This window comes from Pristiophorus japonicus, chromosome 20, assembly GCF_044704955.1.
Source record: "Pristiophorus japonicus isolate sPriJap1 chromosome 20, sPriJap1.hap1, whole genome shotgun sequence".
Classification (NCBI taxonomy): domain Eukaryota; kingdom Metazoa; phylum Chordata; class Chondrichthyes; family Pristiophoridae; genus Pristiophorus; species Pristiophorus japonicus.
Window position 1 is genome coordinate 82090267 of NC_091996.1, and position 25819 is coordinate 82116085.

General features: G+C 53.4%; 1 protein-coding gene across 1 annotated transcript; it reads left to right on the forward strand.

Moving 5' to 3' along the window:
* The first annotated feature begins 792 nt into the window (after positions 1–792).
* Positions 793–25819, forward strand: LOC139232982 (claudin-15-like). Its single transcript, XM_070863480.1, has 5 exons — positions 793–1059; positions 17994–18158; positions 23382–23463; positions 24833–24940; positions 25429–25819. Exons 1-5 carry the CDS (start codon positions 846–848, stop codon positions 25541–25543), a joined length of 684 nt encoding a protein of 227 aa, XP_070719581.1. The 5' UTR covers positions 793–845; the 3' UTR covers positions 25544–25819.

Consider the following 25819-nt stretch of genomic DNA (forward strand, 5'->3'; position numbering starts at 1 on the left):
GCCGGAGATCCACTGGGTCCCAGTCAGCAAACCGGGACGGCACTGCGGGGAATAACGCGGGACAGCACTCTAGGCAATGAACCCGAGCCCGGACTGCAGCAACTAACCGAGACAGGACTGTAGACAACTCACAGGCAACTCGCCCGGGCCAGGACTGCGGGGAATTAGCCCGGGACACCACTCCAGCAAATTAACCCGAGCCCGGACTGCAGCAACTAACCCGGGTCAGGACTGCAGCAACTAACCCGGGTCAGGACTGCAGCAACGGACTGTAGCAACTAACCCGGGTCAGGACTGTAGCAACTAACCCGGGTCAGGACTGTAGCAACTAACCCGGGTCAGGACTGCAGACAGCTAACCCGGGTCAGTCAGGACTGTAGCAACTAACCCGGGTCAGGTCTGCAGACAGCTAACCCGGGTCAGGACTGTAGCAACTAACCCGGGTCAGGACTGTAGCAACTAACCCGGGTCAGGACTGCAGACAGCTAACCCGGGTCAGGTCTGCAGACAGCTAACCCGGGTCAGGACTGTAGCAACTAACCCGGGTCAGGTCTGCAGCAACTAACCCGGGTCAGGTCTGTAGACAGCTAACCCGGGTCAGGACTGCAGCAACTAACCCGGGACAGGACTGCAGACAGCTAACCCGGGTCAGGACTGCAGCAACTAACCCGGGTCAGGGCTGTCGAGAACGAACCCGGGACAGGATTGCAGCAACTAACCCGGGTCAGGACAGCACCTCCCAACCAGCCCGAGTGAAGCGCTCCACCTGCCAACTGGCCCAGGTTAGCGGACACGAGGCGAGCTGAGCCGAGCCGCGGGGTGCTGGGCGGGCCTGAGCCGGGGCCATGTCGGCTGTGGAGGTGCTGGGCTTTGTGCTGGGACTGGGGGGCTGGGTGCTGACCGCTGTGTGCCTGGGCAACGACCAGTGGAAAGTTTCCTCTCTGGACGGCAGTGTCATCACCACCTCCACCATCTACCAGAACCTGTGGAAAAGCTGTGCCAGTGACTCGACCGGGGTGTACAACTGCAGGGACTTCCTCAGCCTCTTCGGGCTCTCAGGTACTGGGCAGCGGACAGAAGGTGGGAGGGGGGGAGAGAAAGGGTGGCATGTGCCTGCTAAAACCCTAACGGTGGCCATCAACTAGTCCGGGCAGCGGGCGGTCGAGGGGGTCGTTCAGCCCGACTGCCTGCCTCTCTTCCATGGGTTACATCCGAGCCAGGGTGTCCCCGGAGAGGGAGCACGCGGTGTCCACTGGTACGCTCGCGGCCTTCCGCGAGAGGTGGGCGCCGGAGGGACTGGAATGCATCATCACCCCCGGCAACCAAATTTTAATTTGATCCAATAATGTAAAAAGTTTAATTTGTCGGTTTTAGTGTTCGTTTTCATGGGAAGGGGCTCTTGATTTATCGTTTTTACTAAAATAGTTGTAACGGCCAGCGAGAAAGTCAAACAGCAACACACCATACTGGGGGTATTGTGTATTCAGTACTGTGCACAGTTAGGGTTTCCTTACCTAAGGAAGGATATATTCCAGACTACACCTGGAACACTGCGTGCAGTTTTGGTTTCCGTTTTTAATGAAAGGCTATACTTGCTTTGGAGGCAGTTCAGAGAAGGTTCACCAGGTTGATTCTGGGGATGAGGAGGTTGACTTATGAGGAAAGGTTGAGTAGGTTGGGCCTCTACTCATTGGAATTCAGAAGAATGAGAGGTGATCTTATCGAAACGTGTAAGATTATGAGGGGGCTTGACAAAGTGGATGCAGAGGGGATGTTTCTTCTGATGGGGGTGACTAGAACTAGGGGGCATAGTCTTAGAATAAGGGGCTGCCCATTTAGAGTGTTGTGGATCTGTGGAATTTGCTGCCTCAGAGAGCTGTGGAAGCTGGGACATTGAATAAATTTAAGACAGAAATAGACAGTTTCTTAACCGATAAAGGGATAAGGGGTTATGGGGAGTAGGAGGGAAGGGGAGCTGAGTCCATGATCGGATCAGCCATGATCTTATTGAATGGCGGAGCAGGCTCGAGGGGCCGTATTGGCCTACTCCTGTTCATAATTCTTATGTTCTTATACTTGCCATAGAGGGAGTGCAACGAAGGTTCACCAGACTGATTCCTGGGATGGGGGGATTGTCCTATGAGGAGAGATTGAGTAGACTGGGCCGATATCCTCTAGAGTTTAGAAGAATGAGAGGTGATCTCAATGAAACATTCACAATTCTGACCGGGCTTGACAGGATAGATGCAGGGAGGATGTTTCCCCCGGGCTGGGGAGTCTAGAACCAGGGGTCACACTCTCGGAATAAGGAGTCGGCCATTTAGGACTGGGATGAGGAGAAATTTCTTCACTCAAAGGGTGGTGAATCTTTGGAATTCTCTGCCCCAGAGGGCTGTGGAGGCTCAGTCTTTGAGTATATTCAAGACAGAGATCGATAGATCTTTGGATATTAAGGGAATCGAGGGGACTTATCCTCGGTGTCCTGGCTAGTATTGCCAAACCATGGGATCTTTTACATTCCACCTGAGAGAGCAGACGGGGCCTCAGTTTAATGTCTCATCCAAAAGACGGCACCTCCGACAGTGCAGCGCTCCCTCAGCACTGCACTGGAATGTCAGCATAGGTACACCACTAATCTGTATGTGCCCCTCTGCCCATCCCACTAACCTGTATCTGTCCCTTTGCCCATCTCACTAACCTGTATCTGCCCCTCTGCCCATCCCACTAATCTGTATCTGCCCATCCCACTAACCTGTATCTGCCTCTGTCTGCACATCCCACTAACCTGTATCTGCCCCTCTGCCCATCCCATTAACCTGTATCTGCCCCTCTGCCCATGCCATTAACCTGTATCTGCCCCTCTGCCCATCCCATTAACCTGTATCTGCCCCTCTGCCCATCCCACTAACCTGTATCTGCCCCTCTGCCCATCCCACTAACCTGTATCTGCCCCTCTGCCCATCCCACTAACCTGTATCTGCCCCTCTGTCCATAGTGCAGTAACGTAGAATTGAGCTGGAAGATCAGACATGATCTCATTGAATAGTTCGATGGGCCGAATGGCCGACTCCTGCTCCTAATTGTTATGTTCTTATATTCAACAGTACAGGCAGCACACACACAGTGAGAGGGAGAATGCACAACAAATCCCAGTGGAAATTCAAAGACTGGTTTGGCATTGAAGGTTTGGTATTGGGCACTGGGTTGTTTTTGGGGGTTGGGTGCTCAGAGTTGTGCTCTGGTTGAATATTGGGGTTACCGCTCTGATGTTGGCTGTATACCTACCCTACTGTGGGTAGGTACAGGAACAGAAAGACCAGTGCCACCCCTAGATTGAAAGACTTGCATTTATATAGTGCCTTTTATGACCACTGGACACCCCAAAACGCTTTACAGCCAATGAAATACGTTTTGAAGTGTAGTCACTGTTGAAATGTAGGAAACGTGGCAGCCAACTTGCGCATAGCAAGCTCCCACAAACAGCAATGTGATAATGACCAGATGATCTGTTTTAGTGATGTTGATTAAGAGATAAATATTGGCCAGGATACCGGGGATAACTCCCCTGCTCTTCGAAATAGTGCCACGGGATCTTTTACATTCCACCTGAGAGAGCAGACGTGGCCTCGGGTTAACTTAAGAACATAAGAAATAGGAGCAGGAGTCGGCCATACGGCCCCTCGAGCCTGCTCCGCCATTTAATATGATCATGGCTGATCCGATCATGGACTCAGCTCCACTTCCCTGCCCACTCCCCTTATCCCCTTATCACTCAAGAAACTATTTCTGTCTTAAATTTATTCAATGTCCCAGCTTCCACAGCTCGCTGAGGCAGCGAATTCCACAGATTTACAACCCTCTGAGAAGAAATTTCTCCTTATCTCAGTTTTAAATGGGCGGCCCCTTATTCTAAGATCATGCCCCCTAGTTCTAGTCTCCCCCATCAGTGGAAACATCCTCTCTGCATCCACCTTGTCAAGCCCCCTCATAATCTTATATATTTCGATAAGATCACCTCTCATTCTTCTGAACTCCAATGAGTAGAGGCCCAACCTACTCAACCTTTCCTCATTAGTCAACCCCCTCATCTCCGGAATCAACCTAGTGAACCTTCTCTGAACTGCCTCCAAAGCAAGTATATCCTTTCGTAAATATGGAAACCAAAACTACACGCTGTTTTCCAGGTGTGGCCTCACCAATACTCTATATAGCTGTAGCAAGACTTCACTGCTTTTATACTCCATCCCCTTTGCAATAAAGGCCATGATTCCATTGGCCTTCCTGATCACTTGCTGTACCTGCATACTATCCTTTTGTGTTTCATGCACAAGTACCCCCAGGTCCCGCTGTAATGCGGCACTTTGCAATCTTTCCCCATTTAAATAATAACTTGCTCTTTGATTTTTTTCTGCCAAAGTGCATGACCCCACACTTTCCAACATTATACTCCATCCGCCAAATTGTTGCCCACTCACTGAGCCTGTCTATGTCCTTTTGCAGATTTGTTGTGTCCTCCTCACACATTGCTTTTCCTCCCATCTTTGTATCGTCAGCAAACTTGGCTACGTTACACGTGGTCCCTTCTTCCAAGTCATTAATATAGATTGTAAATAGTTGGGGTCCCAGCACTGATACCTATCGCACCCCACTAGTTACTGGTTGCCAACCAGAGAATGAACCATTTATTCAAATCCCTCATCCAAAAGACAGCACCTCTGACTGTGCGGTACTCCCTCAGCACTGCACTGGAGTGTCAGAATAGGTACACCACTAACCTGTATCTGCCCCTCTGCCCATCCCACTAACCCGTCTCTGGCCCTCCTGAAATTTGTGCACTCACCTCCCTTTTAACCCAGCTAGTTGCATCGCCTCATATAGTACCATGATCGTATTAAATGCAGAGCAGGCTCGAGGGGCCTTATGGCCTACTTCTGCTCCTATTTCTTATGTTATTAGGAGCCTGAATTTTCTCAGTTTGGCTGTGCTATGTTGGGGTTTGAACTGGACTGGTCCTGTTGTTGCTGAGTTTGTACCGGACTGCGTACTGTGAGGTATAACTGGGGTCAGTCACTGCGTACTTCGACCCTGAGGAAAAGAGTGTTTGAAGACCAGGCCCTCAAAACTGCCACCAAGCTCATGGTCTACAGGGCTGTAGTAATACTCGCTCTCCTGTATGGCTCAGAGACATGGACCATGTACAGCAGACGCCTCAAGTCGCTGGAGAAATACCACCAACAATGTCTCCGCAAGATCCTACAAATCCCCTGGGAGGACAGACGCACCAACATAAGTGTCCTCAATCAGGCCAACATCCTCAGCATTGAAGCACTGACCACACGATCAGCTCCGCTGGGCGGGCCACATTATCCGCATGCCCGACACGAGACTCCCAAAGCAAGCGCTCTACTCTGAACTCCTACACGGCAAGCGAGCCCCAGGTGGGCAGAGGAAACGTTCCAAGGACAGCCTCAAAGCCTCCCTGATAAAGTGCAACTGACACCTGGGAGTCCCTGGCCAAAGACCGCCCTAAGTGGAGGAAGTGCATCCGGGAGGGCGCTGAGCACCTCGAGTCTCGTCGCTGAGAGTGTGCAGAAAGCAAGCGCAGGCAGCGGAAGGAGCGTGCGGCAAACCAGACTCCCCACCCACCCTTTCCTTCAACCACTGTCTGTCCCACCTGCGACAGGAACTGTAATTCCCGTATTGGACTGATCAGTCACCTGAGAATTCATTTTTAGAGTGGAAGCAAGTCTTCCTCGATTCCGAGGGACTGCCTATGATGATGATGATTGATGATGACTGTGAGGTATAACTGCGATCAGTCACTGTACTGTGAGGTATCTAGTACAGAAAGAAAGACTTGCATTTATATAGCCCCTTTCATGACTCAAAGTGCTTTACAGCCAATGAGCACTTTTGGAGTGCAGTCACTGTTGTAATGTGGGAAACGCGGCATCCAACTTGCACACAGCAAGCTCCCAGACACAGCAATGTGATAATAACCAGATAATCTTTTTTTCTGATATTGATCGAGGGATAAATATTGGCCAGATCACTGGCATTGGCATCTACCCAACAAAGTAGAAAACTACCCAGGTGAGTCCAGTCCACAAAAAGCAGGACAAACCCAATCCGGCCAATTACTGGCCCATCAGCCTACTCTCAATCATCAGCAAAGTGATGGAAGGTGTCATCGACAGTGCTATCAAGCGGCACTTACTCACCGATAACCTGCTCACTGATGCCCAGTTTGGGTTCCACCAGGACCACTCTGCTCTAGGCCTCATTACATGGACTCTAAACATGGACAAACGAGCTGAATTCCAGAGGTGAGGTGAGAGTGCCCTTGACATCAAGGCAGCATCTGACCGAGTGTGGCATCAAGGAGCCCGAGTAAAACTGAAGTCAATGGGAATCAGGGGGAAAACTCTCCACTGGCTGGAGTCATACCTAGCACAAAGGAAGATGGTTGTGGTTGTTGGAGATCAATCATCCCAGCCCCAGGACATCGCTGCAGGAGTTCCTCAGGGCAGTGTCCAAGACCCAACTCCTTCAGCTGCTTCATCAATGACCTTCTCTCCATCATAAGGTCAGAAGTGGGGATGTTTGCTGATGACTGCACAGCGTTGAGTTCCATGTGCAACTCCTCAGATAATGGATCAGTCCGTGCATGCAGCAAGACCTGGGCAACATTCAGGCATGGGCTGATAAGTGGCAAGTAACATTCGCGCCACACAAGTGCCAGGCAATGACCATCTCCAACAAGTGAGAGTCTAACCATCACCCCATGACATTCAACGGCATTAACATCGCTGAATCCCCACACCGTCAACATCCTGGACGTCACCTTTGACCAGAAGCTTAACTGGACCAGCTACAAGAGCAGTCCCCGCCGAATCACACACCATCCTGACTTGGAAATATATCGGCTGTTCCTTCATCGTCAATGGGTCAAAATCCTGGAACTCCCTCCCTAACAGCACTGTGGGAGCACCTTCACCACACGGACTGCAGCGGTTCAAGAAGGCGGCTCAAGGGCAATTAGGGACGGGCAATAAATGCTGGCCTTGCCAGCGACACCGAAATGCTGTGAATGAATAAAAGAAATGCATCACTGGGATCCTGACCGTGTGTGTGTACAAGTGTATCGGATGTTCCTCAGTGTGGGCGCGCGAGAGATGCGAGTGTGTGTGAGGGTACTTGTATCGGATGTCTCTGTACCTGCTCTGGGTGTGTTTGATGGGACAGTGTAGAGAGAGCTTTACTCTGTATCTAACCCGGTGCTGTATCTGTCCTGGGAGTGTTTGATGGGACAGTGTAGAGAGAGCTTTACTCTGTATCTAACCCCGTGCTGTACCTGCCCTGGGAGTGTTTGATGGGACAGTGTAGAGGGCGCTTTACTCTGTATCTAACCCCGTGCTGTACCTGCCCTGGGAGTGTTTGATGGGACAGTGTAGAGGGAGCTTTATCCTGTATCTAACCCGGTGCTGTACCTGTTCTGGGAGTGTTTGATGGGACAGTGTACAGAGAGTGTCATGTATCCTACATGGCTACTGTTGGCACTATCACAAAGTGTGCCACTAGAGGGCACAGCAGTGGGAGACTCGTAGGTTACTTGTACAGGTGTGACTGGCCTCGAATAAAAGACAGGCCAGCAGGTTTGATCCTCACTCGGGAGTTAACAAATAAAGGACTAGGATCACTACAGTTCAAGTACAATACATTGCCACATGGAGTCATTACTAGAGCATCTAAGGAAACAACAGGGAGCTTTACTCTGTATCTAACCCCATGCTGTACCTGCCCCGGGAGTGTTTGATGGGACAGTGTAGAGGGAGCTTTACTCTGTATCTAACCCCATGCTGTACCTGCCCTGGGAGTGTTTGATGGGACAGTGTAGAGGGAGCTTTACTCTGTATCTAACCCCGTGCTGTACCTGCCCTGGGAGTGTTTGATGGGACAGTGTGGAGGGAGCTTTACTCTGTATCTAACCCCATGCTGTACCTGCCCTGGGAGTGTTTGATGGGACAGTGTAGAGGGAGCTTTACTCTGTATCTAACCCCATGCTGTACCTGCCCTGGGAGTGTTTGATGGGACAGTGTAGAGGGAGCTTTACTCTGTATCTAACCCCATGCTGTACCTGCCCTGGGAGTGTTTGATGGGACAGTGTAGAGGGAGCTTTACTCTGTATCTAACCCCATGCTGTACCTGCCCTGGGAGTGTTTGATGGGACAGTGTAGAGGGAGCTTTACTCTGTATCTAACCCCGTGCTGTACCTGCCCTGGCACGGTGTAAAGGGAGCTTTACCTTCCTCAGATAGGCCTACAGCACCCCCGCACACTCCTATAGTTTGTATCAGATGTGTGTGTGTGTGAGGTGTGTGTGAGGGGCCGTGTTGCGGATGTCTGCATGTGTTGACCTCTTGCGGTTTTCGGATTGAATGGCGGTCATCATTTTCTGATGATCAGGTTGAGTGGGGTGAACAGCCCCAAAGATTATCGATCAGGCAGTTGTTGCTCTGATCACAGTCCGGAGCTTATCAGCCCTGTGAGAGCTTTAATGGGGCCTGATATGTGAACTTTGAACCTTAGCTGAGATAGCGCAGAGATTAGATTACAAAACTGTCACAAAGCACTCGGCACAAACACAATGTCGAGGTTCGCTGTCCTTTATATTTCAGGATTTTTCAAATAAGGACCGTAAAATGGAGACTGAATTATTGGAAGGGAGGACTGGGCCTCTAGGAATATCTAGGCTGGGAGGGGGTGGGGGGGAGTGGGACTCGAGCAGTATCTGAGAGGGGTGACCCTCCCTCTACACTGTCCCATCAAACACTCCCACATCAGGTACAGCTCGGGTTAGATACAGAGTAAAGGTCCCTCTACACTGTCCCATCAAACACTCCCAGGACAGATACAGCACCGGGTTAGATACAGAGTAAAGCTCTCTCTACACTGTCCCATCAAACACTCCCAAGGCAGGTACAGCACGGGATAGATACAGAGTAAAGCTCCCTCTACACTGTCCCATCACACACTCCCAGGGCAGGTACAGCACGGGATAGATACAGAGTAAAGCTCCCTCTACACTGTCCCACCAAACACTCCCAGGGCAGGTACAGCACGGGTTAGATACAGAGTTTCTCTACCCAGACTTTGTGCATGGTTTGGTCACTTGCCATTCTGTGGACGGTGCTGTGTCTCAGAGTGAGATCTCCAGTGATACTGAGGGCCATGCTGTCTGCTCCTTGCTCCATTGGGAATAATCTCCAGGCTGCACAATATCCCTTTGCAGGAGGATGGTCGAGATCGGGACTTGCTCCACGGACTGACCAGTGTGTGATGGATAATTTCTGCTCGCAATGGCGGTGTCCAGCTGTAGTGATCGTATCTGTGAGTTCGTTGTGTGCTCCCAGACAGTAGAATTATCACCCACTAATAATACAATTAAATAGTTATCCCTCCTAATAAAATCAGATCATATCATGTAATATGGTGTTATGTCATGGTACGTCAGAACGGGCTATCTGAGCATGCAGTAAAGTTTGAGTGTAGTGCTGTCATCGAGGAATATCACTGATAGATAATCCACAGGTCCGACTGATCCGGGCTGAGCAAAGGTTCAGCACCCAGTCCCTGGATCAAAGCCCAGAGCTTGTGAATTCCATGAACCATCCTACTGAGCACTTGGGAGGGTGCAGAAGGGATGTAGCCAACAGTGTCGCAAGGCTCCGAAGGGAGGGCGGAGATTTAACGGTCGAACGAACAGTCATGGTGGTGGAGTATGACCAGCCCCCTCTTGACATTCACCGGCATTACCATCGCCGAATCGTAAGAACGTAAGAAATAGGAGCAGGAGTCGGCCATTTGGCCCCTCGAGCCTGCTCCGCCATTCAATAAGATCATGGCTGATCTGACCGAGGACTCAGCTCCACTTTCCTGCCCGCTCCCCATAACCCTTTACTCCCTTATCGCTCAAAAATCTGTCTCTCTCAGAAGGTATAAGGCATTATCAGATCCTACTCTACTCTGCAAAAAACTGCTCACCCCCAACTTCTATTCTCCACTACAAACCTCTTTGTAAGCCCCTCGCTCCTTTCTCCGCCACCCTGATTCCAACAACAAGTGTGAGGAGCTCATGGAATTCATTGTCACTAAGATTGGCACTGTCTATTCAGTCGCCTCTGCCCTCTACGCTCCCTCCCCTCAGCTCCACTTCCCCGCCCGCTCCGCATAACCCTTTACTCCCTTATCGCTCAAAAATCTTTCTATCTCAGCCTTACATATATTCAATGACCCAGCCTCCACAGCTCTCTGGGGCAGAGAATTCCAAAGGTTCACAACCCTCTGAGAGAAGAAATTCCTCCTCATCTCAGTGTTAAATGGGCGGCCCCTTATTCTGAAACAATGCCCTCGAGGTCTAGATTCCCCAATGAGTGGAAACATCCTCTCTGCATCCATGCTGTCGAGCCCCTTCATTATCTTGTATGTTTCAATAAGATCACCTCTCATTCTTCTAAACTTCAATGAGTAGAGGCCCCACCTACTCAACCTTTCTTCATAAGTCAAACTCTTCATCTCAGGAATCAACCTAGTGAACCTTCTCTGAACAGCCTTCAATGCAAGTATATCTCTCCTTAAATAAGGAGACCCAAGCTGTACGCAGTATTCCAGGTGTGGCCTCACCAACACCCTGTACATTTGTGTAATGAATGTAATGACTCAAAAGACTTGTTACTGTAAACTGCCTCAGGTGTAAACCTGATCCAACTTTATTCGCACCCAAAGTAATCCGCGTGACATGGTACCCGCGCATATATAACCAGTGACCGCGCATGGGCGCGTACAGCCCGATGACCTCCGACAATGGCACCCCCTGGAGTCTAGTGACCCCAAGCATCAATACATAACATCCATCCCCTTTCAAGATCTTAATATCAGTCTTTTTACAAATTAAGAGGGTCTGGGACTTTCCGCTCACGAGTTGATCGTCTCAGTTCAACTTCAGTTCTGGGCCAGCGTTCTGAGTCAGTTGTAACTGAAGGCTGAGTAACCGATCTGATGGGAGTGGTGATGACCACATCGAGACTGGAGGCCCAGTTTCAATAATGACAGCAAAGTCCTCTGATGAATGAACATTGGTTGGTTGGTCACACTGCATCTTCCTCAAGCGGATCCAGTTCATCCGTGTACCGCAGTTTTATCTGATCAACATGTTTCCTGCACGTTTGCCCATTCTTGAGCACGACAATAAACACTCTGTTACCCTCCTTGGCCCTAACAGTACCGGCGATCCACTTTGGACCTTGACCATAATTCAGTACATAAACTGGATCGTTGACAGAGATGTCACGTGACACAGCAGCACGATATTGATACCCTTGCTGACTATGACGTCTGTTTTCAACATGATCATTCAAATCGGGATGAACAAGAGAGAGCTTGGTCTTGAGATTTCTCTTCATCAGTAGTTCAGCAGGGGAGACCCCGGTAAGCGTATGAGGTCTGGTCCTGTAACTGAGCAGTATACAGGACAAGCGAGTCTGCAGTGAACCCTGAGTTACACATTTCATACTCTGCTTGATCGTTTGAACAGCACGCTCTGCTTGACCATTGGAAGCAGGTTTGAATGGGGCTGACCTCACATGTTTAATGCCATTGAGTTTCATGAACTCTTGAAACTCAAGACTTGTGAAGCAAGATCCGTTGTCGCTCACAACACTGCCAGGCAAGCCATGAGTAGCAAACATGACACGAAGGTACTCAATAGTAGCTGTGGGCGTACTGGATGACATAATAATACACTCTATCCACTTTGAATATGCATCCACCACAACAAAAAACATCTTTTCCAGGAAAGGGCCACCAAAATCGATATGGATCTTCGACCATGGTTTAGATAACCACGACCAAAGACTCAGCGGAGATTCCGCTGGTACTTTACTTAGCTGCATACAAGTATTGCACTGATGCACACATGATTCCAGATCAGAGTCAATTCCAGGCCACCATACATGAGCCCTAGCAATGACTTTCATCATGACAATATCAGAATGAGTGCTATGTAATTCAAGTACAAATTTTTCTCTACCTTTATTAGGCATAACAACACGATTACCCCACAGTAAACAATCTGACTGAACGTACAGTTCACCTTTGCGACGGTTGTAAGGTTTGGTCTCATCACACATTTGCTTGGGTATGGCAGACCAATCACCACTAAGGACATAACGTTTCACAACCGACAAAATAGGGTCATGGCTGGTCCAGATCCTAACTTGTTGAGCAGTGACAGGAGTTCCTTCACTCTCAAAAGCATCCATTACTAAAAGTAGATCTGCAGGTTGAAGCGTCTCCACCTCAGGTGTGGGCAATGGCAGACGACTCAGTGCATCGGCACAATTCTCAGTGCTCGGTCTGTGATGTCGACGCCCACCTCTGGATATGGGACGATGCATTGGTATTAATGCCTTTGTTTTCCGAAAACAATGAAATGAGTGGCTTGTGATCCGTTTCGAGTTCAAAACGAAGACCAAACAAGTATTGATGCATCTTTTTGACCCCATACACACAGGCCAAAGCTTCTTTTTCTACCATGCTGTAAGCTCTTTCTGCTTTTGACAAACTTCTCGAAGGATACACAACAGGTTGTAGCTTACCCGACTCATTTGCTTGTTGGAGTACACAGCCAACCCCCATATGATGAAGCATCACAGGCCAATACAAGACGCTTACATGGATCATAATGAACAAGCAACTTGTTTGAACAGAGCAGATTCTTAGCTTTCTCAAAGGCTCTATCTTAAGACACACCCCAGACCCAGTTGTCGCCTTTTCTGAGTAGCATGAGCAGTGGCTCTAACAAAGTGCTCAATCTGGGTAAGAAATTACCAAAGTAGTTGAGTAGCCCAAGGAATGAACGCAGCTCCGTCACATTCTGAGGCCTGGGTGCAGGTGAGTTTCTTCGAAGTGTCGACAAGCTCCTGTGTCATATAGGCCGATGTCAGATCCAGTTTGTGAACGACTTTCCACCAGCTAGCATGGCGAACAGGTCACCAGCCTTTGGTAATGGGTACTGATCCTGTTTCGAAATTCAGTTCATCATAACCTTGTAGTCTCCACGAATCCTGACAGTGCCAATGCTCTTCAACACAGGAACAATAGGACTGGCCCACTTGTTAAACTTGACCGGTGCTATGATCCCTTCACGTTGGAGTCTGTCAAGCTCAATTTCAAACTTCTCCCTCATCATGCACGGAACAGACCAAGCTTTGTGATAGACAGGCCTTGCATCAGAATCCAGGTGAATCTGCACCTTGGCTCCAGTAAAATTACCAATGCCTGGTTCAAACAAAGAAGGAAACTTCTTCAACACTTGAGCACACGAAGTGTCGTCCACCGATGACAACGCTTTGATATCATTCCAATTCCACTTTATTTTCTTGAGCCAATTCCTGCCAAATACCGTTGGACAATTACCTGGGATAATTCATAATGGTAGATCATGAACCACACCATCATATGACACCTTGACTACTGCACTGCCAATCACCGGTATGAGTTCCTTAGTGTAAGTACTCAACTTGGCATTGACTGAACTCAGCTTAAGCTTCACAGCCTCAGTGTCTCACATCTTGTCAAATGCCCTTAGGCTCATTATCAACTGACTCGCACCCGTGTTCAGCTCCATTGATACAGGCACGTCATTCAGCTTCACATTAACCATTATCGGCTGGCTCCTTCCCAAGAACGAATACAGACCATACACTTCCTCCTCGGGTTGTATATCCGGGCCAGCACTGGACTGGTCATCATCGGTAATGTGATGAGTGGCAGCACGCTTGCTCAGTTGTGGGCACATTCTCCGAAGATGCCCCACTTTCAAACAACTATTACAGGAGTACTCTTTAAACCGACACTGATTAGGCCAATGATTGCCCCCACAACGCCAACAAGCTGAAATCAGATTTGTACCAGTTGGCGGACTTTGAGCAGCTGCAGGTTTCACATAAGCAGTTGAGTAGGCCCTGCCATTAGCAGCTCTGCTAGACGACGACACAATCTTGTTTACAGTACTTGCCGTAGAGCTCCGACTCTTCGATGATATCTGCCTCAAATTATCATCAGTCGACATGCATGCCTGGGCAGTCGCAATGACCTTGCTCAAATCCAGTTTCTTTTTGGCCAATAACTCCCGAAGAATCACATCATGGTTGATGCCTATCATGAAGAAATCTCGCAGCATGTCTTCCAACATGTTCCCGAACTTACACGGCTCAGCCAGACGTCGCAGGTCAGCGATGAATCCCGACACATCCTGGCCCTCAGCACGAACATACGTGGAGAAGAGATAGTGTGAGATGATAATCCCCGCTTTTAGCTTGAGATGGTCACGCACCAGAGCGCACAAATCTCCGTAGTCTTTGTCCGTTGGACGTGCAGGCGAGAGAAGATTCTTTATAAGGCCATAAATTTTTGGACCACAAACGGTGAGGAAAACCGCCCTGCGCCTAACTGCGTCGGCGTCTCCCTCCATTTTGTTGGCCACGAAATATTGATCCAGACGGTCAATAAAATCTGCCCAATTCTTGCCATCCGTGAATCTCTCCAGAATTCCAATAGTGCCCATTGTACATGCGAAGTTTCTTAAGTTACCTCGTCGCCAAATGTAATGAATGTAATTAATCAAAAGACTTGTTACTGTAAACTGCCTCGGGTGTAAACCTAATCCAACTTTATTCACGCCCAAAGTAACCCGCGTGACATGGTACCCACGCTTATATACCAATGACCGCGCACGCACGCGTACAGCCTGATGACCTCCGACAGTGGTGCCCCCTGGTGTCTGGCGACCCCAAGCATAAATACATAACAATTTGTAGCAGGACGTCTCTGCTTTTATACTCTATCCCCCTTGCAATAAAGGCCAACATTCCATTTGCCTTCCTGATCACTTGCTGTACCTGCATACTAACTTTTTGTGTTTAATGCACAAGGACCCCCAGGTCCCGCGTACTGCAGCATTTTGTAATTTTTCTCCATTTAAATTATAGTTAGCTTTTTTATTTTTTCTACCAAAGTGGATAACCTCACATGTTCCCACATTATACTCCATCTGCCAAATGTTTGCCCACTCACTTAGCCTGTCTATATCCCTTTGCAGATTTTTTATGTCCTCACAATTTGCTTTCCCACCCATCTTTGTATCAGCAGCAAACGTAGCTACATTAAACTCCGTCCCTTCATCCAAATCATTAATATAGATTGTAAATAGTTGAGGCCCCAGCACTGATCCCTGTGGCACCCCACTAGAATCCCCAACCATCAACATCCTGGGGGACGTGACCATTGACCAGAAACTTAACTGGACCAGCCACATAAATACTGTGGCTACAAGAGCAAGTCAGAGGCTGGGCATTCTGCGGCAAGTGTCTCACCTCCTGACTCCCCAAAGCCTTTCCACCATCTACAAGGCACAAGTCAGGAGTCTGATGGAATACGCTCCACTTGCCTGGATGAATGCAGCTCCAATAATACTTGAGAAGCTCGACACCATCCAGGACAAAGCAGCCCGCTTGATCGGCACGTTACCCACCACCTTCAACATTCATTCCCTCCATCACCGACGTACCGTGGCTGCAGTGTGTACCATCTACAAGATGCACTGTGGGAGCACCTTCACCACACGGACTGCAGCGGTTCAAGAAGGCGGCTCACTACCAACTTCTCAAGGGGCAAATCAGGATGGGCAATAAATGCTGATCGTGCCATCGACACCCACATCCTGAGAATGAATACAGAAAAAATTTGTTCAAACGTTCTTGTCAAATCTCTTAATCTTCTGTTCTAGGAAAACAACCCAGTATTTCACGTCTTTCTTTGTCTTGGCAATTCCTTATACCCTCCCTCCTGAATGGCTCAGAGACATGGACCATGTACAGGAGTAGACATCTCAAGTTGCTGGAGAAATATCACCAACGAGGTCTCCGCAAGATCCTACAAATCCCCTGGGAGGACAGACACATCAACGTTAGCGTTCTCGACCAGGCCAACATCCCCAGCATTGAAGCACTGACCACACTTGATTAGCTCCGTTGGGCGGGCCACATAGTTCGCATGCCCGACACGAGACTCCCAAAGCAAGCGCTCAACTCTGAACTCTTTCACGGCAAGCGAGCCAAAGGTGGGCAGAGGAAACGTTACAGGGACACCCTCAAAGCCTCCTTGATAAAATGCAACATCCCCACTGACATCTGGGAGTCCCTGGCCAAAGACCGCCCTAAGTGGAGGAAGAGCATCCGGGAGGGCGCTGAGCACCTCGAGTGTCGCCGAGAGCATGCAGAAATCAAGCGCAGGCAGCGGAAGGAGCGTGCGGCAAACCAGACTCCCCACCCACCCTTTCCTTCAACCACTGTCTGTCCCACCTGTGACGGGGACTATGGTTCTCATATTGGACTGTTCAGCCACCTGAGAACTCATTTTTAGAGTGGAAGCAAGTCTTCCTCGATTGCGAGGGACTGCCCATGATGATGATGAATTCCTGATACCAGGCTGCATCTCAGTAAATCTGGGCTGGACCTCCGCTGTTGCAGTCCCCACTGTTTACAGCAGCTGGTTGGTGTGAACATGCTTTGCCTACGATACGAGATGGCTGGCATATCAGGAAAGATCAATTTCAAGCAGACCTTTTGACCGCTTCAGAAATGAAAGTTAGCATTGCTGATAAGCTCTCAGATCTGAGTTGGGAGCGATCAGAAGAATGAAAGGCGATCTTATCGAAACGTATAAGATTATGAGCGGGATGCGGAGAGGATGTTTCCACTGATGGGGGGAGACTAGAGCTAGAGGGCACGATCTTAGAATAAGGGGCCGCCCATTTAAAACTGAGATGAGGAGAAATTTCTTCTCTCAGAGGGTTGTAAATCTGTGGAATTCTCTGCCTCAGAGAGCTGTGGAAGCTGGGTCATTGAATAAATTTAAGACAGAGATGGACAGTTTTTTAACCGATAAGGGAATAAGGGGTTATGGGGAGCGGGCAGGGAAGTGGAGCTGAGTCCATGATCAGAGCTGAGTCCATGATCAGATTAGCCATGATTGTATTGAATGGCGGAGCAGGCTCGAGGGGCCGTATGGCCTACTCCTGCCCCTATTTCTTACGTAGAGTGCTGTGAGGCTACGCTATTCACCTGCAGGGTTAGTGACCGAGGTAGACAGTGGAGATTGGAGTGGATCGGTGGGTGAATGAAGAGGGGCTGAAGGGAGGTGGCGACAAGGCTAATTGCTCTGACTGACTGGGCCCATGGCCAGTTTCTGTGATGCAACGTCTAAAATTGGCAGACTTGAAATACAAAGTGGTTTAAGGAGTGCTGAGGTTGTGTGGCCCAAAGCTGCCCCGTTCTGGGGCAGGGATCCCAGTCAGCAGACAATGTGGGTTGGTCCGAATGCGAGAGCAATGTACCATCTCTCACAGCCAGGCTCGTTGAGTACTGAACATTCACACTGTGTTTTCATTGGACACTGGAGGTCTGTGATAATTTGAGTGGGTGCCGGGTATTGTGACGTGATTTGATTGGGCGCTGGGTATTTGTGCGGAGATTTGATTGGGCGCTGGGTATCTGTGCGGTGATTTGAGTGGGTGCCAGGTATCTGTGACGTGATTTGATTGGGCGCTGGGTATCTGTGCGGTGATTTGATTGGGCGCTGGGTATTTGTGCGGTGATTGGTTTGGACGCTGGGTATCTGTGCGGTGATTTGATTGGGCGCTGGGTATCTGTGCGGTGATTGGTTTGGACGCTGGGTATCTGTGCGGTGATTTGATTGGGCGCTGGGTATCTGTGCGGTGATTGGTTTGGACGCTGGGTATCTGTGCGGTGATTTGATTGGGATAGGTTGGGTGAGAAGCACTCCATGGATTGGCTGTTGCTGCCATTCTCTGTTGCATTGTGACCCCTAAACCCCAGCCTGACCCCTGACCCCTGTCCCTTTCCCTGCCCGCAGATTATGTCCGTGCGGCCCAGGCCCTGATGATCATCGCCATCATCCTGGGCTTTTTGGCCGGCCTCGTCAGTCTGTCTGGGCTGCAATGCACCCAATTCGGGAGCACCGACCCCATCATCAAATCCAAGATCGCCACGGCTGGCGGAGCTCTGCTGATCGTGGCCGGTGAGTGTGGGGGGTATGTGTGTGAGAGGGGGGGGGTATGTGTGTGAGAGGGGGGGGTGTGTGTGAGAGGGGAGGGCGCGTATGTGTGTGACAGGGCGGGCGTATGTGTGTGTGAGGGGGGGTATGTGTGTGTGAGGGGGGGTATGTGTGTGTGAGGGGTGGGTATGTGTGTGTGAGGGGGGGTATGTGTGTGTGAGGGGTGGGTATGTGTGTGTGTGAGGGGGGGTATGTGTGTGTGGGGGGGGTGGTATGTGTGTGTGTGAGGGGGGGGTATGTGTGTGTGAGGGGGTTGGGTGGTATGTGTGTGTGAGAGGGGGGGTATGTGTGTGTGAGGGGGGGGGGTATGTGTGTGTGTGAGGGGGGGTATGTGTGTGTGTGAGGGGGAGGGTATGTGTGTGAGAGGAGGGGGTATGTGTGTGTGAGGGGGGGGCTGGTATGTGTGTGTGTGAGGGGGGGGTATGTGTGTGTGAGGGGGTTGGGTGGTATGTGTGTGTGAGAGGGGGGGGGTATGTGTGTGTGAGGGGGGGGGGGGTATGTGTGTGTGTGAGGGGGGGTATGTGTGTGTGTGAGGGGGAGGGTATGTGTGTGAGAGGAGGGGGTATGTGTGTGTGAGGGGGGGGCTGGTATGTGTGTGTGAGAGGGGGGGGTATGTGTGTGTGAGAGGGGGGGTATGTGTGTGAGAGGGCGGGGGGAGTATGTGTGTGAGGGGGGTATGTGTGTGAGAGGGGAGGGGGTGTATGTGTGTGAGAGGGGGGGTATGTGTGTGAGGGGGGGTGTATGTGTGAGAGGGGGTGGGTATGTGTGTGAGAGGGGGTGGGTATGTGTGTGAGGGGGGGGGGTATGTGTGTGAGAGGGGGGGTATGTGTGTGAGAGGGGGGGTATGTGTGTGAGAGGGGGGGCGTATGTGTGTGAGAGGGGTATGTGTGAGAGGGGGGGTATGTGTGTGAGAGGGGGGCGTATGTGTGTGAGAGGGGTATGTATGTGAGAGGGGGGGTGTTTGTGTGTGAGAGGGGGGAGGTGTGTGTGTGTGTGAGAGGGGGGGGTGGGGTATGAGTGTGAGGGGGGGTGTGTGAGGGGGGGGTGTGAGAGGGGGAGGGTGTATGTGTGTGAGGGAGGGGGGGTATGTGTGTGTGAGGGGGGGTATGTGTGAGAGAGGGGGGCGTATGTGTGTGAGAGGGGTATGTATGTGAGAGGGGGGGTGTTTGTGTGTGAGAGGGGGGAGGTGTGTGTGTGTGAGAGGGGGGGGTGGGGTATGAGTGTGAGGGGGGGGTGTGTGAGGGGGGGGTGTGAGAGGGGGAGGGTGTATGTGTGTGAGGGAGGGGGTGTATGTGTGTGTGAGGGGGGTATGTGTGTGAGAGGGGGGCGTATGTGTGTGAGAGGGGTATGTATGTGAGAGGGGGGGTGTTTGTGTGTGAGAGGGGGGAGGTGTGTGTGTGTGAGAGGGGGGGGGTGGGGTATGAGTGTGAGGGGGGGGTGTGTGAGGGGGGGGTGTGAGAGGGGGAGGGTGTATGTGTGTGAGGGAGGGGGTGTATGTGTGTGTGAGGGGGGTGTGTGTGTGAGGGGAGGTGTGTGTGTGTGAGGGGAGGTGTGTGTGTGAGAGGGGGGGGTATGTATGTGAGAGGGGGGGGGTGTGTGTGAGAGGGGGGTGTATATGTGAGAGGGGGGTGTATGTGTGAGAGGGGGGGTATGTGTGTGTGTGTGAGAGGGGGTGTTGTATGTGTGTGTGTGTGAGGGGGGGTATATGTGTGTGTGAGGATAGGGTGTACGTGTGTGTGATGGGGGTGTATGTGTGCGTGAGGGGGGGTGTATGTGTGTGTGAGGGGGGTATGTGTGTGAGAGGGGGGTATATTTGTGAGAGGGGGTGTATGTGTGAGAGAGGGGGTGTATGTGTGTGAGAGGGGGTGTATGTGTGTGAGAGGGGGTGTATGTGTGTGAGAGGGGGTGTATGTGTGTGAGAGGGGGTGTATGTGTGTGAGAGGGGGTGTATGTGTGTGAGAGGGGGTGTATGTGTGTGAGAGGGGGGGTATGTGTGTGAGAGGGGGGGTATGTGTGTGAGAGGGGGGGTATGTGTGTGAGAGGGGGGGTATGTGTGTGAGAGGGGGGGTATGTGTGTGAGAGGGGGGGTATGTGTGTGAGGTGGGGGGGGGTATGTGTGTGAGGTGGGGGGTGTATGTGTGTGTGTGTGAGGGGTGTATGTGTGTGTGTGTGAGTGGGGGGGGTGTATGTGTGTGTGAGTGGGGGGGTGTATGTGTGTGTGAGTGGGGGGGTGTATGTGTGTGTGAGGGGGGGGTGTATGTGTGTGAGGGGGGGTGTATATGTGTGAGAGGGGGGGTGTATGTGTGTGAGAGGGGGGGTGTATGTGTGTGAGGGGGGGGTGTATGTGTGTGAGGGGGGGGGTGTGTGTGTGAGGGGGGGGTGTGTGTGTGAAAGGGGGGGTGTATGTGTGTGAGAGGGTGGGGGGGGATGTATGTGTGTGAGAGGGTGGGGGGGATGTGTGTGAGAGGGTGGGGGGGGATGTATGTGTGAGAGTGGGGGGGATGTATGTGTGAGAGGGGGTGGTGTATGTGTGGGGGTATGTGTGTGAGGGGAGGGGGGTATGTGTGCGGGGGGAGGGGGGTATGTGTGCGTGGGGGGGGGTGTGCGTGGGGGGAGGTGAGTGAGTAGGGGGGAAGGGGGGTGTAGTGGGGAGCAGAGAGAGTCGTGGGGGGGCGGAGAGAGAGAGAGTCGTGGGGGGGCGGAGAGAGAGAGAGTCGTGGGGGGGCGGAGAGAGAGAGAGTCGGGGGGAGGGGAGAGAGAGAGTGGGGGGAGGGGAGAGAGAGAGTGGGGGGAGGGAGAGAGCGAGGGCGGGGGGAGGGAGAGAGCGAGGGCGGGGGGAGGGAGAGAGCGAGGGTGGGGGGAGGGAGAGAGCGAGGGCGGGGGGAGGGAGAGAGCGAGGGCGGGGGGAGGGAGAGAGCGAGGGTGGGGGGAGGGAGAGAGCGAGGGTGGGGGGAGGGAGAGAGCGAGGGTAGGGGGAGGGAGAGAGCGAAGGTAGGGGGAGGGAGAGAGCGAGGGTAGGGGGAGGGAGAGAGCGAGGGTAGGGGGAGGGAGAGAGCGAGGGTGGGGGGAGAGAGGGAGAGTGGGGGGGGACAGAGGGAGAGTGGGGGGGGACAGAGGGAGAGTGGGGGGGGACAGAGGGAGAGTGGGGGGGGAAGAGGGAGAGTGGGGGAGGAAGAGGGTGAGTGCGGGGGGGGAGAGGGAGAGTGCGGGGGGGAAGAGGGAGAGTGCGGGGGGGGAAGAGGGAGAGTGCGGGGGGGGAAGAGGGAGAGTGGGGGGGGGGGAAGAGGGAGAGTGGGGGGGGAAGAGGGAGAGTGGGGGGGGGGAAGAGGGAGAGTGGGGGGGGTGAGGAGAGAGAGAGAGTGGGAGGAGTGGAGAGAGAGAGAGAGAGTGAGTGGAGAGAGAGTGAGTGGGAGGAGTGGAGAGAGAGTGGGGGGGGGGTGAAGAGAGAGAGAGAGAGTAGCGGGGGGGAGAGAGAGAGAGTGGGAGAGAGAGAGAGAGTGTGGGGGGGAAGAGAGAGAGTGTGGGGGGGGGTGGAAAGAGGGAGAGAGGGGGGGAGAGAGAGAGTGGGGGGGAGGGAGAGAGAGATAGAGAGAGTGTGTGTGAGGGAGGAGAGGGGAGGATGTGTGTGGGGGGCGAGAGAGAGAGTGTGTGGGGGGGGAGAGAGAGTGTGGGGGGGAGACAGAGTGAGAGAGTATGGGGGGGATAGTGGGGGGGAGAGAGGGAGGGAGAGAGAGAGTGGGGGGGGTAGGGGGTGGCGAGAGAGAGAGAATGTGCGGGGGGAGAGAGAGAGAGAATGGGGAGGGGGAGAGAGAGAGAAAGTGGGGGGTAGAGAGAGAGAGAGAAAGTGGGGAGAGAGTGGGGGGGTAGAGAGGGAGAGAGAGAAAGTGGGGTGGGGGTAGAGAGAGAAAGAGGTGGGGAGAGAGAGAGTGTGTGGGGGGAGAGAGAGAGAATGGGGGTGGAGAGAGAGAGAGAGGGGCGGGAAGAGAGAGAGAGAGAGTGGGGGGGGGGAAGAGAGCGGGCGGGAGAGCGAGAGAGTAGAGGCGGGGGGAGAGAGAGAGAGAGAGAGAGAGAGTGGGGGGGGGAGGGAGAGAGAGTGTGGGGGGGAGAGAGAGAGAGAGAGAGGGGAGAGAGAGAGAGAGGGGAGAGAGTGAGTGAGAGAGAGTGGGGTGGGGGGCGAGTGAGCGGGTGGGGAGAGAGAGTGGTGGGTGGACGGTGGGGAGAGAGAGAGTGGAGGGTGGGGAGAGAGAGAGTGGAGGGGGGGGGTAGAGAGAGAGAGAGAGAGAGTGGGGGTGGGGAGAGAGAGAGTGGAGCGGGGGAGAGAGGGAGAGAGTGGAGCGGGGGAGAGAGAGAGAGTGGGGGGGAGAGAGAGAGAGGGAGAGAGTGGGGGGGGGGGGAGAGAGTGAGCGGGCGGGAGAGCGAGAGAGAGAGAGAGTGGGGGGGGAGAGAGAGAGAGAGAGTGGGGGGTGGGGGGGAGAGAAAGTGGGGGGGAGAGAATGAGCGGGCGGGAGAGCGAGAGAGTGTGTGTGGGGGGGGGGAGAGAGAGAGAGAGAGAGGGGGGTTGTGACGGGGGAGAGGGGAGGATGTGTGTGGGGGTGGGGGAAGAGAGAGAGAGTGAGGGGGGCGAGCGAGAGAGTGGGGGGGAGAGAGAGAGAGAAGGGGGGGTGAGAGAGTGGGGGGTGTAGAGAGAGGGGGGCGGTGAGAGAGAGAGAGAATGGGGTGTGGAGGGAGAGAGAGAGGGGTGGGGGAGAGAGAGAGAGAGAGAGAGTGCGGTGAGAGAGTGGGGGTGGGGGGAGAGAGAGCGAGAGAGAGAGAGAGTGGGGTTGTGGAGAGAGAGAGAGTGGGGTTGGGGAGAGAGAGAGAGAGAGAGTGGAGGGGGGGAAGGGAGAGCGAGTGAGGGGGGGAGAGAGTGAGCAGGCGGGAGAGAGAGAGAGTGGGGGCGGGGGGAGAGAGAGAGTGTGTGGCGGGGGTGTGAGGGGGTAGAGGTGAGAATGTGTGTGGGGTGGGGGGAAGAGTGAGTGAGTGGCGGGGGGGGGGGAGAAGAGAGAGTGGGGTGGGGAGGTGAAAGTGGTTGGTGTGGGTGTGTGTGACTGGGGGGTGGAGGTGTGAGTGGGGTGCAGGGCTAAGACAGACCAGGAGGGTGTCGTGTATTCCCCCCCGCAGTGTCTGATACCTGTCTTTCTCCCCCAGCTCTCTGCACCATGGTGCCGGTTTCCTGGTACGCCTTCAATGTCACTCGGGAGTTCTATGACCCGATCTTCCCGGGCACCAAGTAAGTCATTGCTGCACGTTTAGCCGCTGTTTCCTGGCCTATCACCGACCATTGCATTTTTCAAACGACTTTGATGCGTTGATGCAAACACTCACAATTTTAACAACAGGCTTTTGAGGAGCGGGACGTCTGGAGTGAGTGGGTGTGAGGACAGTTTACTGGGAGTGTGTGTGTGTGCGTGTGTGAGTGTGCAGAGAGTGTGAGGACTGTCTGTGGGGGTGGCATAGTGTTAGGGTGATCGCAGGGATCGCAAGGGTCGGGGGTTGGGTCATGGGGTCGGGGGGGTTTCGGGGACAATGACGGTTGGGGTGGTCGCAAGGGTCGGTGAAGGGTTGTGGACAGAGGGTTGGGGGGACCGCGGGGTTCATGAGGTTTGGGGGTCGTGGAGTGATGGGGGCTGTCACGAGGTTGGTGAGGGTTGGGGGGGGGCCAGAAGGTCTGGGGATCGTGGGGGTCACCGAGTGTCGGGGGAGGGGTCACCGAGTGTCGGGGGAGGGGTCACCGAGTGTCGGGGGAGGAGTCACCAAGTGTCGGGGGTCACCGAGGGTCGGGGGCCACCGAGTGTTGCTCCTCTGACAGTGCGGCGCTCCCTCAGTACTGCCCCTCTGACAGTGCGGCGCTCCCTCAGTACTGCCTCTCTGACAGTGCGGCGCTCCCTTAGTACTGCCTCTCTGACAGTGCGGCGCTCCCTTAGTACTGCCCCTCCGACAGTGTGGCACTCCCTCAGTACTGCCCCTCCGACAGTGTGGCACTCCCTCAGTACTGCCCCTCCGACAGTGTGGCACTCCCTCAGTACTGCCCCTCCGTCAGTGCGGCACTCCCTCAGCACTGTCCCTCCGTCAGTGCGGCACTCCCTCAGTACTGTGCTGGTTTGCCTGGATTATGTGCTCATGGCTCTGGAGTGGGACCCGAACCCTTGATCTTCTGACACTGAGGCGACGCACCGAGCCACGATCGACTCTCCTGCCTCCTCTGGAGCCTAGAGAAATAATTTGACCATGACCTTTGCTGGGCCTTGTGGGGGTGGGGGAGGGGGCTGAGAATTGGGGGGATGGGAAAAGGGGAAGGAATGTGGGAGGGGCAGGAGCAGTGAGGAGGTGCAGAGGGAAGGGTGAGTGGGGGGGCGGGAATTAGGAGTGTGGGTGGGGGCGGGAGGGGGGAGGGGAAGGGGGGCAGTGAGAGAGAGTGAGAGCCGAATAGCCCGCAGGCGCTGAGTCAGGAAGAATGGCTGGTTTGGGACGTGCACTGGGTGGGGGTGGGCAGGGACTGCGGCGGGGGGTGTGGGGAAGAGTGAGTAAAGGAGACAACTGCTATCAGAGATTGGCTTTGTGAGATGTGGGTGTTGGTAACCCTCCCTCTCTCATTCAAGGTACGAGCTCGGGCCGGGACTTTACATTGGCTGGGCCGGGGCAGCGCTGCAGCTGATTGGTGGCATCTGCCTGTGCCTCTCTTGTAAAGCAGCCACTGGAGCGACAGGGTAAGTGTCTCAAAATGTCCCAGTCCCAGGGGTCAATACAGACATCACATCCTTCACCCTGACCCCTGACCTCCCCGGCTCTGACGCCTGACCTCCCCGGCTCTGATCCCTGACCTCCCCGGCTCTGACCCCTGACCTCCCCGACTCTGAACCCTGACCCATGGCTCTGACCCTTCCCCCCCCCGAAACACTGCCCGTCCCCCCGGACACTGCCCCACACCCCCTGGGCACGCCCCCCCCCCCCCCCAACCAGGCATGGCCCACCCCCCCACAGACACTGCTCCCCCTATCCCCCCTGGGCACTGCCGCCCCCCCCCCCCCCCCCCCCCCCCAGCTACTCCACCCCCTCCCCTCTTCCCTGGGCACTGCCCCCACTCCCCCCGGACACATGCCGTGCTGGGGAATCGCTCTGGGATGCTGCTGACGGTGACCCTGCCTTGCCCCTGACCCAGTGCCGGGCCCATTGATCCTGTTTTGTCTCTCTGCAGCAGTTACTCGTACAAGTACCAAGCGCCCAGGTCCAGGGTTGGACAGCCCCCGTCCAGGAAATGGACCTCTGAGGTGGACAACGGCAGTAACTACGGGAAGAACGCCTACGTCTGAGGGGGCAGCGGGAGCCTTGGATTGACCGCTGGTCCTGGTGATCGGGCTGATTGTCGGGCCGCACACGGGGCTGTTCCACCAGCGCCCTGCTTGCCCTGCCCGAGGGTGGGTATGGACTGAACCCCGTGGCATCTCGTCCAGCTCCCTCCATGCTGTACTGCTAGCTTTGTCTTTGCTGCCTTTTGTTACATCTGACCGCTATCAATGACCTGAAGAGATGCTGACCAACCTGCTCCTTCCGACAGGGGAGTGGGGGAGAAGGTGATCGATGATTGA

What these genes read in the sequence shown, in the direction of transcription:
- LOC139232982 (XM_070863480.1), top strand. Translation starts at nt 846, where the DNA reads ATGTCGGCTGTGGAGGTGCTGGGCTTTGTGCTGGGACTGGGGGGCTGG. An exon ending in CAGCCTCTTCGGGCTCTCAG is followed by an intron (nt 1,060 to 17,993) that starts GTACTGGGCAGC and finishes CCCTGCCCGCAG; the next exon opens with ATTATGTCCGTGCGGCCCAG. An exon ending in AGCTCTGCTGATCGTGGCCG is followed by an intron (nt 18,159 to 23,381) that starts GTGAGTGTGGGG and finishes TTTCTCCCCCAG; the next exon opens with CTCTCTGCACCATGGTGCCG.